Here is a 17,607-nt window from a genome sequence, read left to right as displayed (position 1 = left end):
AAGGATGGGCATGCTGCTGAAACGGGAGTGAGAACGGGCTGCATACAGAAAGAAAATAAATAAAGCTTTGCTCTGAAACAATGTCTGCACGCTGAGCTACTGTTATGGGCAACATGAACACGGCAGTTAAATGAGAAGAAATATGCATATATGAAGACTCATGCACTGTATGTGTGTGATTGTCATGTTTTTAAGTTGTGTATGACTGTATTATTGTTGGATGTTTAAACATTATTTTATACTATTTTGTATACTTTCTAAATGCAGTTCAGTAGCTCCGGGACATTTTCCACTGACAGAGATGGAATTAATTACCATGATGGAGGGACAGTATTACTGTTTTATGTTTTTTAATGCAAAGAAGCAGATAGAGTGAGTCATCTGAACCACTAGAAGAAACAAGAAAACCAAAAAATATGTTTCGCCAGAACTGGGTTCAGTATTCTGTCACATTGCTACCCAACTATAAATGTACACCACATTACATTCAAACCTACTGACTGGAAAATCCACCAGGTGGTGCTAAAACATCGCATGAAAGTTTGAGAACTAAAGTGCTTAAAATTGCCGTACTATAAACATTAGATTTTTTTCCATAATGTAGCAAAAGCAGCTAAGTAATGCGTAAAATATTAATATTTCTTTCTTATGCGCGTTTTAATACTCCAACAGCTTTGGAGTTTCAGATTGGGAAATTTATTTCTAGCTTCTGACCGGCTCCTGTGCAGACTCTGCTGCTTTCAAATGCTCCTTGTAAAACTTTAACCACACTTCAAACGAGTATTTGTGGGGTTGTGGGTTGTGACACATTCTAGGCTGTTTTAATAATATAAACCTGTTTCTTGTTGTGCTGTTTAAGTAGTCGAGATCTCTATATATTTTAAGTTAAATCTTTTTTTCCAAGTAAATGAACTGTACTTGTAAAGGGCTTGTAAAAAAAAAAAAAGTCCCACCTTTCCGATGACACATGAAGGTAACAAAACTTCAACTTCAGCCTAAAGCTGGTAAGTCAACAACCTCGCACGATCAGCTGGCGTCCAGCTCAGAAAATAACAGCAAGGTTATCTGTGTTGATTTCATCCTGAACGAACTATCGCGAAGGCTTTATTATGCCGTTTGTCGCAACCATGCATTTCCTGAACGCGCTGCGCCTGTCAAACTCTGCTCAACTAATGGTCAAAAATACAGATGTGGCGAAGAAAATTTTCCTCGTGCAACAAGCATGCTGTTTGGGCACGAAATCAATAACTCAGTTTCAGAGACGATCCCCTGCACTACAAGATCGTTTGCATCTGAAAATGTAAGTATGTGTGTGCTAAACTGGTGAGAATCAGCACCTTCTTACTGGTGTGAATTCGTTTAAACAGAACGCCTCCACACCATTAACTATTATCTGCCATATGCTGGTATATAATTATTTGTGCATGAGCAGTTGTTTTCTGTGTTATGGGCACAGAGAAACTATAGGAGGAAGAGAACAGTCACCATATGGACCTCCATATAGGTGGTTATGTCTGTGTGTGCAGCATGTGTAGGCTATAAAAGCAAACTTGTCTTTTATTTGTTGTTGTTGTTGTTGTTTTTTAAGGGAATCCAACACTTCCTTTGATTGTTTTCCTCTTTTCAAGAGTGTGCTCTTCACTTCACCAGGAAAATGCATTCAAAGCCATCTGGTTCCGGAGTGGAAAACATGCTTTTCTACACCATCACAGAGGGAAAAGAGCAAGTGCCCATCTCATACTTTACAGCAGTAAGCAGACATCATCTGTACATTACTTTATATGCACTGTTGCCACTGAATATATCCTATCCTATTTATTGTACATACTGTGTGCAATGGCATTAATGCTGACAACTTCTTATTTGCAGGCACTGAAAAAAAATGGCCTTCACCCATCCGATCCTCGCCTTAAAGACTGCATGGAGAAGCTCCGAGAGGCCGTGAAGGAATCTGTTGGCGAGGTGATGATGGACAAAGACCTTTTCCACAGGTGACATGAGGCAACCAAGTCAAGCGGTTTCTCAAGGCTAAGAAAATGGATGTCAATAGCACCTCTAAAGCACACAGGCAGTTCAAAATGATTGGGAAATGAGTCAGTTAATCATGCTTTAATTAAACTAAAAAGAATCCAGTCTGACCAAAACTTAATTTAATTAAAGAATTATTTTTGTATTTTCCTGCAATTTGGTTCTGGAGCAATTTGGGGGGCATGGTCTTGTATATACAGGTTTACTACCAGGGCATTATGAATATAACAGAAATTTTACTGTGATTAGAAAGACTGTGCCTTTCCTACTGACAAGAGAGCAGTCAACTCCACTGTAGTAGTCCATGATAACCCCCATATCTTGTAAATTTTACAAATGCAAACTGTTTAAAAGACAACCTCTATCTTCTACTGAAGTCCAACCAGTAGAAGATAGAGGAAAGTCTAGATAATTATTTTATATCACTTTGATTTTAAGTAGGCCTAACCATTGAAATTCTCTTTTCTAATGATGTAAAAAAAAGTTTTACACATTTAATCTCTGAGAATAATGTCAGAAAAAAGTGGAATTACACAGTAAGTCCTAGATTTTCCATATGATATAGCAATGGTGATGTAGTAGATGAAATAATTGAAATAAATCTTTCACAAGACAGGAAACAAGAATTTCTGGTAGCTAATTGTTCAGAATTTCCTGCAATTACAAAACAGAAAGTTTCTCTTAATTTACAGAGAATGCTCTTTTCTTGTGGATTCACTGTAAAGTCAGTATTAAAAAACAGAAACTTTTCTCTTATTTAAATACTCATATATTTTTTAATTACTGTGGTGTAATATAAATTGTGATGAGGGAGGTCTTTAAAAGCATAAAATGCTGCAAAACCTATTAAAATACAGTTAAAAATACAAAAATTTATAACCCCTTCACATTTTCCAAAGCTGTCCATTATGCCAATTCTGGCCCCTGGGCCTTAAGTTTAATACCCATGGTCTAGCTGGAAATGTGTGCACTTTTTTAACTTAATAAACAAAGCATTTTACAATTAGGACACAGAGATCAGATCAGTAACCCTGTGGTTATTGGACAGCGAGCCTGAGCCGCAGCTGCCTCTGTCTACAGAGTGTGATTCAATTTGGAAAAATGGCTTACATTGCTGGTAAACGCTTTATGTCTTTGATCACTACAAATCAAATGAGGCTAAGTTTCATTGCATTAGGTTTATTTACACTCAGTACGTCGACCCTCGCGGTGAACTGCCTGTAAGTGCTGACATTTAACTGTTAGTCCTGTGGCTGCTGGAGATATAGTTTTGCTCCCTTTGTTTAGTTTTTTTTGTTGTTTTGGTTATTTCATTGTGGGTTTTTTTTATTATTAATATTATTTCTTATGCCACTCTGTGAAACCAATGCAGTCTGTGGATAAGCCCATGATTTGTCATTTGTGTGTCAGTTTAGCAAGTCAGAAATCAAGTTAAGAAAATGGCACACAGAATAACTTTTAGCAAACTCTAAAGGGCAACAGTGGCCAAGAAAAATGGATCTAATGCGGCAGTTGACAGGAAATTTAACTTTACATTTCTCCCACAATTGGGAAAAATGTTGTTTTTTTTATGGGACTTAATCTTCGTTACACTATCCCTCAGAGAGGGCTATCTTAGCTGTGACAGTCCATGGTGTTTTGTTTTCCATGCATGAGGAAGCAGGTGCAGGCATGAGACCAAACTATTTTTAGCCTGACCTTCCACTAACAATCCATTTTAGTACAGGATTTGTTGTATGTGATGTTATGCGTAATTGTTTCTCTCTTCTTTTGTCTTCCACGTACTTTATGTTCAGTCATTCAGACAGGTTTAAAAATGATAAGGCGGAACTATAGAATGTGGAAGAAGTCGGAACTAAATGGACAACGTTTTATACAATTTTTAAGGCTATGGCTTCTGGTGTCACAAATTGTGCGCATACAAATTTTTTTCTTTATAAATAATAAATTGAAAAATGATACACTGTATAATGTAATGCAAATACGTACAGATATAGCTTAAGAATGTTAGATTTTTCATACAGTAATAAATTCACACATATTGTAATGTCATAATTAATTACATGCATTTCATCAAGATCCATCCCAAACATGGAGGTGTAAAAGTCGGTGTCAGGACATGTCAGTTTTATTCACTGTTGTTTTGATCAAAGGAACAGCTTCTCACACTTAATGAAAACTGACAGCTGCTGGCTTCCACTTACTCTAGAGGCTACGCACACACACACACACACACACACACACACTCGTGTGTGTACTCATATCATTGTGGGGACATCTAATTGACATAATGCTTTTCTTTCCCTAGCCCCTTACCCTAACACTAGCCATCAAAAATAATTGCCTAACCCTAACCTAAACTCTCTTAATACCAAACCATAACCCAATTGTATCTCTTTAACTAAAACCGCATTTTGAATCTGAAATGCCTTCAAACTTGTGGGGACCGGGATTTTGGTCCCCATAAGGGCTATTGGTCCCCACAAGTATAGTAAACTTCCATTCTTTGGTCCCCACAAAGATGTCTAAACAGGTACACAAACAACACGCACACGCACACACAATGAAAGTATTTTCTTTTTATTTAGGGCTCTTGAGTAATTCTGCATTATGCTGTTTTTGTCTTAGATGTGTAGGAGGAAACATTGTTCTGCTAATCCAGGCCTTCAGGAAGAAGTTTATAATCCCTGAGTTTGACCTGTTTGTACAGAAAATAAATGAAATCTACGAAAAAGTGCAGAAGCAAAGTGATGGGAAGGTAAACATTTTCTAATTTAGTTTTCCATGCTATGATGGTTTATTTGCTGCGTAAAGCTTTCTCTTAATTCATCCTGCTGCCCCAATATCTGCACACATTAAACATAATACTTGATGAGTAAATAAGGAATCTCTTCTACTACATTAACATTAGTTCTAACAATTACTTCTGAATGAGCATTACTTCTGTCTTAACTTCAACTGTGTTTCTCATTGTGACTGCAGGTTGCAGACTACATTCCCCAGCTAGCTAAATTCAGCCCAGAGCTATGGGGTGTGTCTTTGTGTACAGTTGACGGACAGAGGTAGGAACTAAACATTTGAATAATCTAAATGAGAGTCTTTTGTGAGATTTGTAGAGACCCATAGAGCTATTTTATTCATATATTATGAGATTCCTCATTAGATTGTGATTTCCCAGCTATCACTGAATGACAGCCGGGAACAAAGATTCTTCTTGGCTAGTGTGTAACTAGATTTATTTGATTTGACATATTCTTTGTAAGACAATTTGATGTGAATTTTTTTTTACAGAACATCAGCCTAATGTTTTGCTGTACTTTTGTTTTATTTTTGTCCAATTTTGAGTCACAGACTTACTGATACACATTTCTGTAATCAAAATCTAATTTTTAGTTCCAGTCTTATAATCTTCATACACAGTGCATTTGCTACAGATTTCAGAAGGTGGATCAAATATAAATGAGCGTTCTCTCAGTCTCTACTTAAACATAGTTCATACGTTTTTTAAAAAGTGATACTGCACATTCAGTATGACTGTCACTTTATTTTCAAGATTGTGTAGGCTCTAAAGGTCTATTCTGTTTTCATTTTGCAGGCACTCAGTAGGCCACACCAAACAGCCGTTTTGCCTGCAGTCCTGCGTGAAGCCCCTGCAGTATGCCATTGCTGTACATGAGTCAGAAACTGAGAAGGTTCACCGCTATGTTGGCATGGAGCCCAGTGGACTCAAGTTCAATGTGCTTTCACTTGATGATGAAGGTATGTAAAGCCTCATTACCTCCTATTGGATTATAAAAATCTATCAATGCAATCAGCGTGCGGAAATGACACCTAAAGTTCAAAGAAATCTAGTTATGATGCATCTAGCACAGCACATAACATGTATCTTAGTTTCCTTTTATTCCTGCATAAGTGCTAAACTAACTGGATGAACAATGTCTTCGTCCAGATGAAACCCGAATTTATATTCTCATAATAATTTTATCATAATGTTTCTTTATTCTTCTGCTTAATATCAAGCTGTGTTACTCTGACACAGAATTTAGGTCCTTTACAACTGTCACTGACACTGGTTTCCTTCTCTGAGAAATACTGTGAAATTCAGGCCATTTCTGTTCCACCGAGTCAAATTTTACACCAATAATAATTAATGAAATGTAATAAACTGATTAGTTGCTATTTTGGTAACAAGGTAGTGTTTGTAATTGTTTTTCAGTTAAAAAAAAGAACAAATATTTGCTGGTTGCCCTTTTTAAAAAAAAAAATTGGTAACACAATATACATTTAAAGACATTTTGTAAATTTGTTTTTGCAGTACTTTTTTGGTACAAATATTATTCTGTTATTCAGATTATATTTCAAGCACATTAGGAATTTTGTCAGGACCCTGTTTTTAAAATATGCACTCGTGGTCAGAAATTTACATATACCCATCATGAGCATGTATGTTTGGTGGTAATTTCAGGAATTTTAATGATTTCTTTGAATGTGGAATGATTGTACAGCTTTATTTTGAAAAATATGAAAATATTTTATCAAAAAAAGAATTTGGTGCACAAATTTGAATATGCTTTGTAATTTCTCTAATCTAAAAAGGTTAAAAATAGGGCTGGGTATCGTCACTGATTTCTAGAATCGATTCAATTCCGATTCACAAGGTCCCGAATCGATTCGATCCACGATTCGATTTAATTCGATTTGAATCTGGGAAATTTTGACAGTCAGAAATATTATAATTCAGATCAGTACATTTACATATTTTTGTATCTATAAAAAGGAAGCTGACACACACAAGACTTTATCAAAGGTGTGAGCATCACAGCAGAGGCCTTTGTGTCAAAGTAGCTGAAGATGAAACACAGAAAAACATGAAGGTGGTTTTCCTGGCCTGGGATTTTATAAAAATATTCTGCAGTACATCACAAACGAAAGAAAACCATTAATCAATACATGAACATTACCTCTGAAGTTACAGCGGTTTTATCAGAGACACGGCTAAGCGTTTTGCATTTTGCATAATTTAAAAAAGTTTAAATTTGTTCAGTATTGAACAGCAGAAATTAGGTTTTCTTTTTGGAAGTATATAAAACGAAAAAAAACGTCGGCCGACAGCACTGTAAACAACGGTAGACTTGTGCGTAACAAGCAAGCGAATAATGCAGAAAACAGTACAGAGAGAAAGAGGGGGGGAGAGAGAGGGGGGAGAGAGGGAGAGAGAGAGAGCGAGAGAGAGAGAGCTGTGCATCGTGGTCGAAGCAAAACAGGAAAAGTCAGAGTGAATACATGACGATGTTTATATGAAGCGTAGTTTGGATCTTCTTTTGCTGCTGGTTCCGTCAATGTTGTTTGGAGAGACATCAAACTAACAGCTTTAGAATCGGCGCATAAAGGGCATGAACACAAAGCGCGGACCCGCTGAAACATCAGAATCAGCGAGCTGTCGGCTTTCAGCCCCGACCGTGAAAAAGGCGACATCTAACTGATTCTGATCCGCGGGTTGCGCTGTGTGTTTAAGTCTCTGTGCAGAATCCGTGTTCCTGCTCTCATTTACTGTCTTAGCTGTTTGGTGGTTGTTGAAATTTTGTGAGATTTCACCTGAGATTCTGGCATTTCTGGCAAAATAAATTTATATAAAAAAATCGATTCAGGATTTTAAAGAATCGATTTCACGTTATCCAAGCCAGAATCGATTTTAATAGATAAATCGATTATAAAAACCCACCCCTAGTTAAAAAGTATACATACAGGCCAAAATTAAAATTTTTAAGTAACTGTTGTTGAAGGTTCTACAATGTCTTTTAACCTGACAACGCCACACCCTATTAGCTTTGTTAGTAAGCTAGAAGCTACAAGTGGTACTGAAGTCTCTTTTTGCCAGCATGAAAAGAATTTGTTTGACACTCATTGGGTTGAACTCTAGCATTGAACTCTGCTAAGAATAGTGGTCAAAAATCCAGTCCTCCCAGTAGCATGTTGATGGTGACCAAAAGCATCTGGTTGAGGTGCAATTTGTTAAGAGTGGGGGCTGCATGTATATTTGAACCTGCATATATACTTTTGACGTTGTTTGAATTAGAGAAAATCCACAATAATTACAATCTTGTGTACCCAATTCTTGTTTTTTTTAAGTAATTGAAGATGTTTGCTGTACAATCATTCTACCCTGGAAAAACAGCAGTGCAAAGAAATCATTAAAATCTCCAAATTACTATAACAAGTGTATATAAACTTCAGACCACAACTCTTATGTCGATTCACATATTATAGAGATTGATTTCAGTCCTTTGTACAAAATCATTATTACATTAGCCTCTAAGGCTTTTGACCAAGTGAACCACAGAAAACTTTTTGATAAATTGAAGACACGGGGAGTTCCTCAATACATCGTGAGGATTCTCTCTTACTGGTACGCTCATCAGAACATGCAGGTTAAATGGGGAAGCAGTATTTCTGCCCCCTTTGGTGTCAGCAATGGTGTCAGACAGGGTGGGATTTTGTCTCCAATTTTATTTAATTTATATGTTGATGATTTGTCCATACAGCTGAGAGCCTGTAACACTGGGTGTATATTAGGTAAAACATTGATAAATCATCTTATGTATGCAGATGACCTGGTTGTCTTTAGTCCAAGCAGTGCTGGATTACAGGATCTTCTTAATGTCTGTACTGAATATGGTGTGCAATATGACATTGAGTACAATGCTGCTAAAAGTGCTGTTTTGATATGTAGAACCAAGCAGGATAAACAGCTAAATTTCCCTTTGTTTAAACTGGCCCAAAAAACTCTTGAAGTTCATAAAAAGGTGAAATACCTCGGTCACTTTATTACTGAGCAAATGAATGATGATGATGACATGTACAGACAACGATGCAAGCTCTATGTGCAGGCAAATACGATTGCACGCAAATTCAGCTTTTGTTCACTTCCAGTTAAAGTGGCTTTGTTTAAAGCGTATTGCACACCGCTATATACTGCCCCCTTGTGGTCATCCTACAAACAATGTAGCATGCTGAAGCTACATGTTGCATATAATGATGCAATGAGAATCCTTTGAAGGATACCTAGAAGTGGTAGTGCCAGCCAGATGTTTGTAGCTGTGGGTGTTTGGACTTTTAAAGCACTTTTAAGAAAGTTAATGTTCAATTTTAGAGAACGACTGGATGGTTCGAGGAACAGTATAATTTTAGCACTTACAGATCCGACAGTGAGTGGTTCCCATTACTCATCCAGTCTGAGAAAGCACTGGTTAAAGTGTTTGTGTATTTATTGATTTATTTTAAGTAATTGTGTTTTATGTATATTATGGTTTTATATTTTTACAAATGCTTTATATACTTATTTATATACTTATATATATTTAATGGTCTATACCTTGTGTTGGGGGGGGGGGGGGGGGTTGTGTTTCTGTCTTGTTTTTATGGACATGAAGTCTGCCAATAAAGATTGATTGATTGATTGATTGATTGATTGATTTCATAAAGAATTTGTCTTCAACCCTGTGTCTTATCTTACTGTCCCGTCTCATAGATAAGCCCCATAATCCCATGGTGAATGCTGGAGCCATTTTGATCAGCTCTCTTATCAAGGTAGACAGATGAACAGTTATCACTCTCTTTTTAGTGAAAGACTGTGGGAGCAAAAGGTTAGTTGCAGATTTTATATATTTTTGAAGCTCAAATCTCTTAAATAAAGAAATTACTATTAAAATATGCACTAACTAACTGTGTTTACCCTGCTGTTGAGTAAGACTCTTGCAGCAATGGTACTTTGCAATAGCAAGTTATGCACTCAATTTAAAAACAACTTAATGCATCAGATGTTTTACTGCATGAAAATTTGTGATGTTCTATAGCATATTCAATGTTTGCCTTAAAGTTGGACCACCTGGTTTATGATCATTACCTGCTCTTCTCTTACTGCTGATAATAGGATACTAAATCATGCAATCAGTAACACATTCGTGTTTTTATACTGTGCAATTAGTACCAGCTTCTGAATGCAGGAGCTGAGTGAATGTGGCAATTATACTCAGTACTGTTTGTTTTTACACAAGCAAGCGACTCTCCTTGTTTTCAGCCTCACTCAAATAAGGCAGAAAAGTTTGACTATGTAAGTAATGTGAATTTTCTACTCTGTTTAGACCATGAATATAAAAATGTAGGATTATTATTTTGGTGCTCAGAGGTATGCTGAAAAAGCACAGATTTATTTATTTTTTTTTTTTTACAGGTTATGGAGTTTGTGAAAAAGATGGCTGGCCAAGAATATGTAGGATTCAGCAATGCCACGTGAGTGCATTTCAAAATAGAGTTGGAGTATTTTGTATTTATTTGCCTCCATTTAGCACAAGCATGAGTGAAAAGACTTACTGTGTTATGGGTTTAGTCCACTACCTATTGCATTATTGATGTTTTTTTATATTGATTTCTGCTGTTTCTTTGTCTCAGGTTCCAGTCAGAAAAAGAAACAGGCGACAGGAATTTTGCCATCGGATACTACATGAAAGAGAAGAAGGTTAGGTTCAGAACATTTGGAACTCTGTTTAAAATCTCAGACTTCAAAAGTTCCTTTTTTTTTTTTGTTCTAGATGAAATATTATAAAGTCAAACCAGTTTAGATCATGCAGTTGTGTACATGTTGAAAAAACATTTCCTAAGGCTCACATATTTGAATTTAAAAGTTTCAACTTGATAGTACTTATCTTTTAGTAATTAAAAACAATCAAAATTAATCATCCATGATTTAATTATGAAAGTAATGACTAATTGATCAACTGAGTGTCTCATTGAGGTTTGCAGACAAGTTACCACTAACCAAATGACATTAACTTGTTTGCCATTTTATGATGTGTGACAATCATGGTGACAATCAAGGATCAAGCGAATAAGGCCTGTAGGACACAAATCAGAAGCCAGCCAGAAACCTCCAAGAACGACTGATTTTTCCTTAGCAATGGTTGTATTACTTTTAATATGTTGGACAACTCAAAAATTGTCCACATGAGGTCATGTTAGAAACTCAATAGATGACACACATGACAAGGAAAAGCTAACATTTAAAACCTAAATACTGTATTTTTATCCATTTTAACCTATTATAAAATGTATATTTTGATCAGGTACTCAGCAGTCATATTCCACATTTATAATAATGTTTTTATATTATTTAATTTTCATGAAACCAAATTGCCAAGTTTCAGATAAATATTCTGCTTACTTTGGTCAATCAGATACTCATGATGATAATATTTCACTCCGCAGTGTTTTCCTCTGGGAGCAGATATGATCGATGCCCTTGACTTCTACTTCCAGGTAAAATGTCAATGAAGAGTCTTTTATTTATGAAAAATGATTCAGTAGTTTCAATAATAAACTGACTATTCCTCTCAGCTTTGCTCCATTGAGGTAACCTGTGAGTCAGGAAGCATCATGGCTGCCACTCTGGCCAATGGGGGAATTTGCCCAATTACAGGCGAGCGTGTCCTGAGTACTGAGGCTGTGCGAAACACCCTGAGCCTCATGCACTCCTGTGGCATGTATGATTTCTCCGGCCAGATGGCTTTTCATGTGAGTAACAGCAGGATGTGATGGAACAAGCACTTCACTGTGTCACAACAAAAATAGCAATAATCTCATTACCTAGAACAAATGGCACATTCAGCCTCTCGTTCTCATCTCACAGGTGGGCTTGCCTGCAAAATCAGGAGTATCCGGTGCAATTCTGTTGGTGATCCCCAATGTGATGGGAGTGATGTGCTGGTCTCCTCCACTGGACAGGGTTGGAAATAGTGTCCGAGGAATACACTTCTGTCAGGCAAGAAAACAGTTTCTGTTTTATTATATTTAGACCACTTATGTTTTGTTTTTTCACGTTAATGTTTTAATTTGAATTTTTAATGCAAGTAGAACATCCTGGCCTTTGTAATATTTTTGTCGTGTTTAAATTGGCTCTGAAGTCTTCAATACTTCAGGCCTCATGGTAGAAGCTTTAATTTTTTTTAAAGATGATGATGATTACAGTAATAAGCAGTTTAGTTTGATAAATAACTTGCAGTCATTACACTATCGACATCCTCTTAAAGCCAGAAGCCTGGCTTTGACTAATACCATAAATATTCCCCCAGAATGTGTCTGTAGTTGCTTTACAGCAGGGGTCTCAAACTCCAGTCCTAGAAGGCCACTGTCCTGAAACATTTCCATGCGTCCCTGCTGCAACACACCTGAGTACAATTAGTAGGTCATTAGCGAGAATCTATACAACTTGAATGCATGCTACAGCAGCTTGTGAGTGAATGAACACAGTGCAATAAAAGTAGTTTTAGAAGTATATTTTTCCAAACACTTACATTTACTTAAATTTACTTGAGTAGGATTAGGGGTTGCCACTTCAGCATTCAGTCAAGTTCTATACTCTTGCTAATGATCTACAAATTTTATTCAGGTGTGTTGCAACAGGGACACATGGAAAAGTTTCAGGACACTGGCCCTCAAAGACTGGAGTTCGAGACCCCTGCTTTACAGAGTGCAAAATGTCTAATAAACCTGACGTATTCTGTGGCTGTTATATTCTGTTTTATAATCTTTAATTATTTTTTTTTTTGACAGAACAAAACAGAATAAATAATTTTTTTGTTCCCCCCCTAAAGATTAAATCATACTGTTTTTGTTTTCTTAGGAACTTGTGTCAGTGTTCAATTTTCACAATTACGACAACTTGAGGCACTTTGTAAAGAAACAGGACCCTCGCAGACAGGATGGAGATGACAGGGTGAGTTGCTCGTATTCTGTTTGGTACTGTATGTAATATGTGCTCTAAGCCTCCATGTTTATGGCTCTATGATGTTTTTGCAGAACAAGTCTGTTTTCAACTTGTTGTTTGCTGCCTACAGTGGAGATGTATCGGCACTGAGAAGGTAGATAATCGAGACTCTTGATTTTGTCTGTCCTCTATAAAACATTTCCCTCACAATGTCTAAAACAGGCCCTGGATCAAATTACCTCAACAATGTTTATTACTAGTAAGGTGTAGTGAACAAAATGACCTTTTATACCTAATACAGAATCAGAGCATAGAGTATAAGACCAATAAGCATTCTCTCTTTTTCTTTCTTTTTTTAATAAGACAAGCGTGGAATCCACAATTTGTTTCAGGGAGGAGATACAAATCTCTTTGGGGTTGCATCAGTAAAGGCAGCTAGTGAAAAAATCTGCCAAATCAAACATGCAGGGCTACCCGCTGTGGCGACCCCTTGTGAATAAGGGAGCACTTGAAAGTAGCTGACTGTTAGTGATTTGTTTTGCAGATTTGCACTTTCTTCCATGGACATGGACCTCAAAGACTATGATTCTCGAACAGCGCTTCATGTTGCTGCAGCTGAGGGTAAGCTTCATAAGTTCAGGCTAATTTTACACTTATTCGGTAATTTTTTTATTTTTATTTTTAAATGAATGACTTCAAAACAAGTGCAGTTAGCTTAAGTCATCATCTAAGATCAAACTAATCATGACTTTGATCCAAACAACATACATTTAAAGTTTTGCTACAACACAAAAGTTTGTCATAGATGTTTAAGAAAACTTGGTGTAATTGTAAGATAACAGATGCAGAAAGTTTCAGATTTCAGTTTTAATGATGATTGGTTGGTATAGCAGATAAAAACAACCTTTATTACTTATCCACTGTCTTCTCTCAGTTAAAAGAATGGCGTCTGTTCACTCTGTCATTTCTTTTCATCGCTGACTGATAGAAAAATACTTAAACTTGTTAAATCGTTTGTTTTGATGTTCACAGCAGTAATTAGTGCAACGTTTTCACTTTGTTTATTCTCATGATTAACAGTAGAGGTTCAGTACCTCTGGCTCACATTATACAAGCCACTAATGAACCAGCTCATGAACCCTTACAGAGCACCATATGGTAGATTATTTGTCTTCTGTTGCGATGTTAGTTTATTCACAGCACAGATTTAATACTCCGCTGCCACGACTACAGCAGTAACATTTCTCTTGAAAAGAGCCTCGTAAGCAAACTATTTGTTTAGAGGATTAACATGGAAGTAACAGCAGTTTTCTTCCAAAAGGGAAAAGACAAAGATTCCTAAATGCCATTCTGAGCTGGATTGCAATAGAAGGAATTAGTAATTACATATTTATTGTTGTTTGTTTTTATTTTAGCAGATTTTCTTCTCCATTTCTAATTCTGTGATGCTACTAGATTAATTTGTCAATGGTGACAATTTGTTTTTTTTGCTTTTTAAAAATTATATTCTTAGGTCACATGGATGTAGTAAAATTCCTCACTGAAACCTGCAAAGTCGATCCATTTGTAGAAGACAGGTGAGATAAATACCTTGTATATAATTCTAATTATAATCAATTGATTACATTAACCCTGTACTGTCATACTACTTCATTGTAAAGAGCCTTTTTCCATCAACTAAACTTTTCCAATTATTTATCAGCACTCGATGTCAATACCACAGTTTGTATACTCTTGGATTTTGTCATCCATAGTTTTATGAATTGCCTCTCCATCACTTGCAGGTGGGGGAATCTACCGGTCGATGATGCCATGCAATTTGGGCATGACGAGCTAGTGAAGGTGCTCAAAGATTACCAGCAAGAGTGCAGGCAGCAGGAAAAGAAGCAGAGTGAAGCTGTGCATCCCCAGAAGCTTGACACCATTGATGGCATGGTGTGATAGCTAAAATAAAGTTCTGAAACTGTAATACACCAGGGCATTTGTGCAATTTTCCAAGTTTAGAAATATGGGTGTCCATTTGTAGCACGTAACATGAGTGACGCACAAACAACAGAATATAACTGTCATGGAGCTTTATGAAAGATTTTCTTCAAATTCCAGTCAGGTGAATATTTTATTGTTTAGCGTTTCTTTTTTGTGATTAATATTTTTATTGTATTTTAAGAACACTACAGTCCGTTTAGCATTTCTATTCTATAATGTATATATGTGTGAGGTTCACTTGATTAATATCTCTGTCAAAGTGCAACCGAGTACAATGTAGTGCCACACAAAGGGAAATTGATGCCACCTGACTCAAAGTTACATGGATTTCAGCAGCAGGTGACAGGGTGTAAAAGATTTTTGATAACAGGAAGGTGCTTGTTGTTTTTGTTCTATAAAGGATTTTCCCTCCTTTGCCTTGTCTGAATGTTGTGTGACACTGGTCTTTTTTACTCCCAGTCAAACCAACTATCAAACTCAGCGTATTTAAATTGTTTGAAATCCATACCATAAACACAATGACATAATATCACAGTTTTATGTCACTGTTTATACCGTGACTTGGGAAAACTGCATGTTTATTACTGTAAAAAAAGAGACAATGAGTCTCAGTGTGGTACTTTATGATCTCCAGCCTCATAATAAATTAGGTTCCAAAAACAAAATGATGTGAAAGGTTTGGCATTAAATCCATGTATGCCACCCATAAATTGATTTTATTTTGATTTCATTAAGTTAGTCCATGCTTCATAGTGTGACAAATTTGATATTAAATATTTTGCAGCACGCAGTAAATCAACTGAATGCATGATGAAAAAGCAGCAGGAGTGTGTGTTTTGCATAATCAAGATATTTCAATGAAAACAAATGGAGCAAGTAATGTAATAAGAACTATTTAGCGAGTATTAACAAATGTGCACCACATTATTTTAACCATATAAAGACTGTACCATGAAATAATTGCCAAAAAAAATCACATTTTCTGAAACAGGATTGTGTATTTAACCTTCTGGAAAAATGTAATAAATAAATAAATATAAATGTGCATATATGAGCTTTAATTTACACTATTTTTGTTAAATCCAATTTTTGTGCAATTTCTTGCTTAGAAGTCACACTTTTAAGTCTTTAAGAGTCTTTAAGACTCACAAAAACTCATAACAAATATGATATCCTTGACATTACAGGGTTAAGACTTCCCTCTCCTTACCAATGCTTTATTTATAAATGTAGAGTTAATAATTATTGAGGGCAGCACGGTGGCACAGTGGTTAGCACTGTTGCCGCACAGCAAGAAGGTCCTGAGTTCAATTTCACCATCAGGCCGGGGTCTTTCTGTGTGGAGTTTGCATGTTCTCCACGTGTTTGCGTGGGTTCCCTCCGGGTACTCCGGCTTCCTCCCACTGTCCAAAGACATGCAACTTGTGGGGATAGGTTAATTGGATAATCCAAATTGCCACAAGGTGTGAATGTGCGAGTGAATGTGAGCGCGAATGGTTGTCTGTCCCTGTGTGTTGGCCCTGCGACAGACTGGCGACCTGTCCAGGGTGTACCTCTCGCCCTATGACAGCTGGGATAGGCTCCAGCGACCCTGAAAAGGATAAGCGGAAGTGAATGGATGGAATGGAATAATTATTGACAGATTGTACCTCTAATTTCATGCATATGATACAATAGACTGTAGCCACAGAGCACAAATGCTTCATTTTTTCTTTAATCCATCAGATGGCACTATGTGCCTTTCCAACATGTGTCCGTGTTGTCTGCAAACTGGTCAACCTACAGTATCAGTTGTTATCAGGTGTAACAGTGTGCCTTAGATTTGTGGAGAGAAAGAGCACTGCTGAGCAATAAAGAGCTTATATAAGATTAAGCTGACGCTCAGAGAGACTGGTGCCGCCTGAAGAGACTATGGTGATACTGACAGGATCTTGAACCCATTCCACTAAAGAGACAAACAGAAACAGACATTTAGACAACAAATATGCAGTGCAATATTTTCTACACATTTTACTTGTTCTTTAAATTGATTTCTTTTAGTCTCTTAGACCAATATTTCTCTTTTCTATTTTGGAAAGTGAGCAAATATGTCACAACTGTATCCAGCATTTTGAATGATTTAAGAAGAAAATCTACACCACCCAGTCGATTAGGTGCAGCTCTTGATTTGAACGCTTTACTGGGTGTAGACTGGTGCTCTTCATTTTCTCAAAAGCATTCAATAAAATCGATTGTTGGCAATTGCTACCTTGTTGAAGCCTGTGGTTTTTTTCTACCTTAAGAAGACAACTGGTGAGGTATCAATGTGTGTCTTCTGGAAAGACAAACACATTTGTATTGCTTTCCACAATGATTAAAATTTTGGACTCTGGGCAGTTCGTGACTCAGATAAATTGGACCTACTTATTAATGTCATAGACAAGTGTTCATTTTTTTAATGATTTGAACTTTTTGGCATGAAGGAGGTTTAATGAAGCCAGAAATATAAAAGCTGACTTTAATGAGTTGGCACAGGGATGTGCGTGAATCCCACAAGGATGTTAGGATTTTCTCAAGTTGACAAGGTTGTTCTGCCATTCAGCCATTGCCTTCTGGAGATTAGCTTTCAGAGAATGCATTTGCAGCAGTGAGATTAAGGGTGGTAATAGCAAAATACCTGAACTATTAAATCAGTTGCTATTAAATTCAATTTTAATACTTATAGTTCCAGTAGAATGATTCCTACTAGCATTTGTGTTTCACTTAATTTTCTTCTAATGTAACTTCAAGTTGTGATTTATATTCCCTTTTTGGTTTCTAATAAAATCATAGTGAATATTTCAGCATCAGTAGCA

At 36.5% G+C, this 17,607-nt stretch overlaps 1 protein-coding gene across 2 annotated transcripts; it reads left to right on the top strand.

The window, feature by feature from the left end:
• Positions 1–1,005: 1,005 nt before the first annotated feature.
• Positions 1,006–15,425, top strand: gls2b (glutaminase 2b (liver, mitochondrial)). Of its 2 annotated transcripts, none has more exons than XM_006782781.3 (18): positions 1,006–1,300; positions 1,651–1,750; positions 1,870–1,991; positions 4,657–4,786; positions 5,011–5,090; positions 5,624–5,787; positions 9,557–9,615; positions 10,106–10,138; positions 10,259–10,317; positions 10,477–10,543; positions 11,290–11,340; positions 11,419–11,595; positions 11,711–11,842; positions 12,704–12,796; positions 12,880–12,941; positions 13,332–13,408; positions 14,301–14,364; positions 14,572–15,425. In XM_006782781.3, exons 1-18 carry the CDS (start codon positions 1,110–1,112, stop codon positions 14,726–14,728), a joined length of 1,818 nt encoding a protein of 605 aa, XP_006782844.2. In that variant the 5' UTR covers positions 1,006–1,109; the 3' UTR covers positions 14,729–15,425. The 2 variants fall into 2 exon arrangements, with proteins under 2 accessions (XP_006782844.2, XP_087697115.1); XM_087840989.1 differs by having other exon boundaries at positions 1,631–1,750.
• The last annotated feature ends 2,182 nt before the right edge of the window (positions 15,426–17,607 follow it).

The sequence above is a fragment of the Neolamprologus brichardi genome, chromosome 5 (assembly GCF_056152115.1).
Source record: "Neolamprologus brichardi isolate AB-2024 chromosome 5, ASM5615211v1, whole genome shotgun sequence".
Classification (NCBI taxonomy): domain Eukaryota; kingdom Metazoa; phylum Chordata; class Actinopteri; order Cichliformes; family Cichlidae; genus Neolamprologus; species Neolamprologus brichardi.
This window is presented reverse-complemented; position numbering and strand designations above follow the sequence as displayed.

Coding starts and splice junctions, on each gene's coding strand:
- gls2b (XM_006782781.3), top strand. CDS start 1,110: ATGCCGTTTGTCGCAACCATGCATTTCCTGAACGCGCTGCGCCTGTCA. Junction 1,992..4,656: donor GACAAAGACCTTTTCCACAG/GTGACATGAGGC, acceptor TTTTTGTCTTAG/ATGTGTAGGAGGAAACATTG. Junction 11,596..11,710: donor CCGGCCAGATGGCTTTTCAT/GTGAGTAACAGC, acceptor CTCATCTCACAG/GTGGGCTTGCCTGCAAAATC.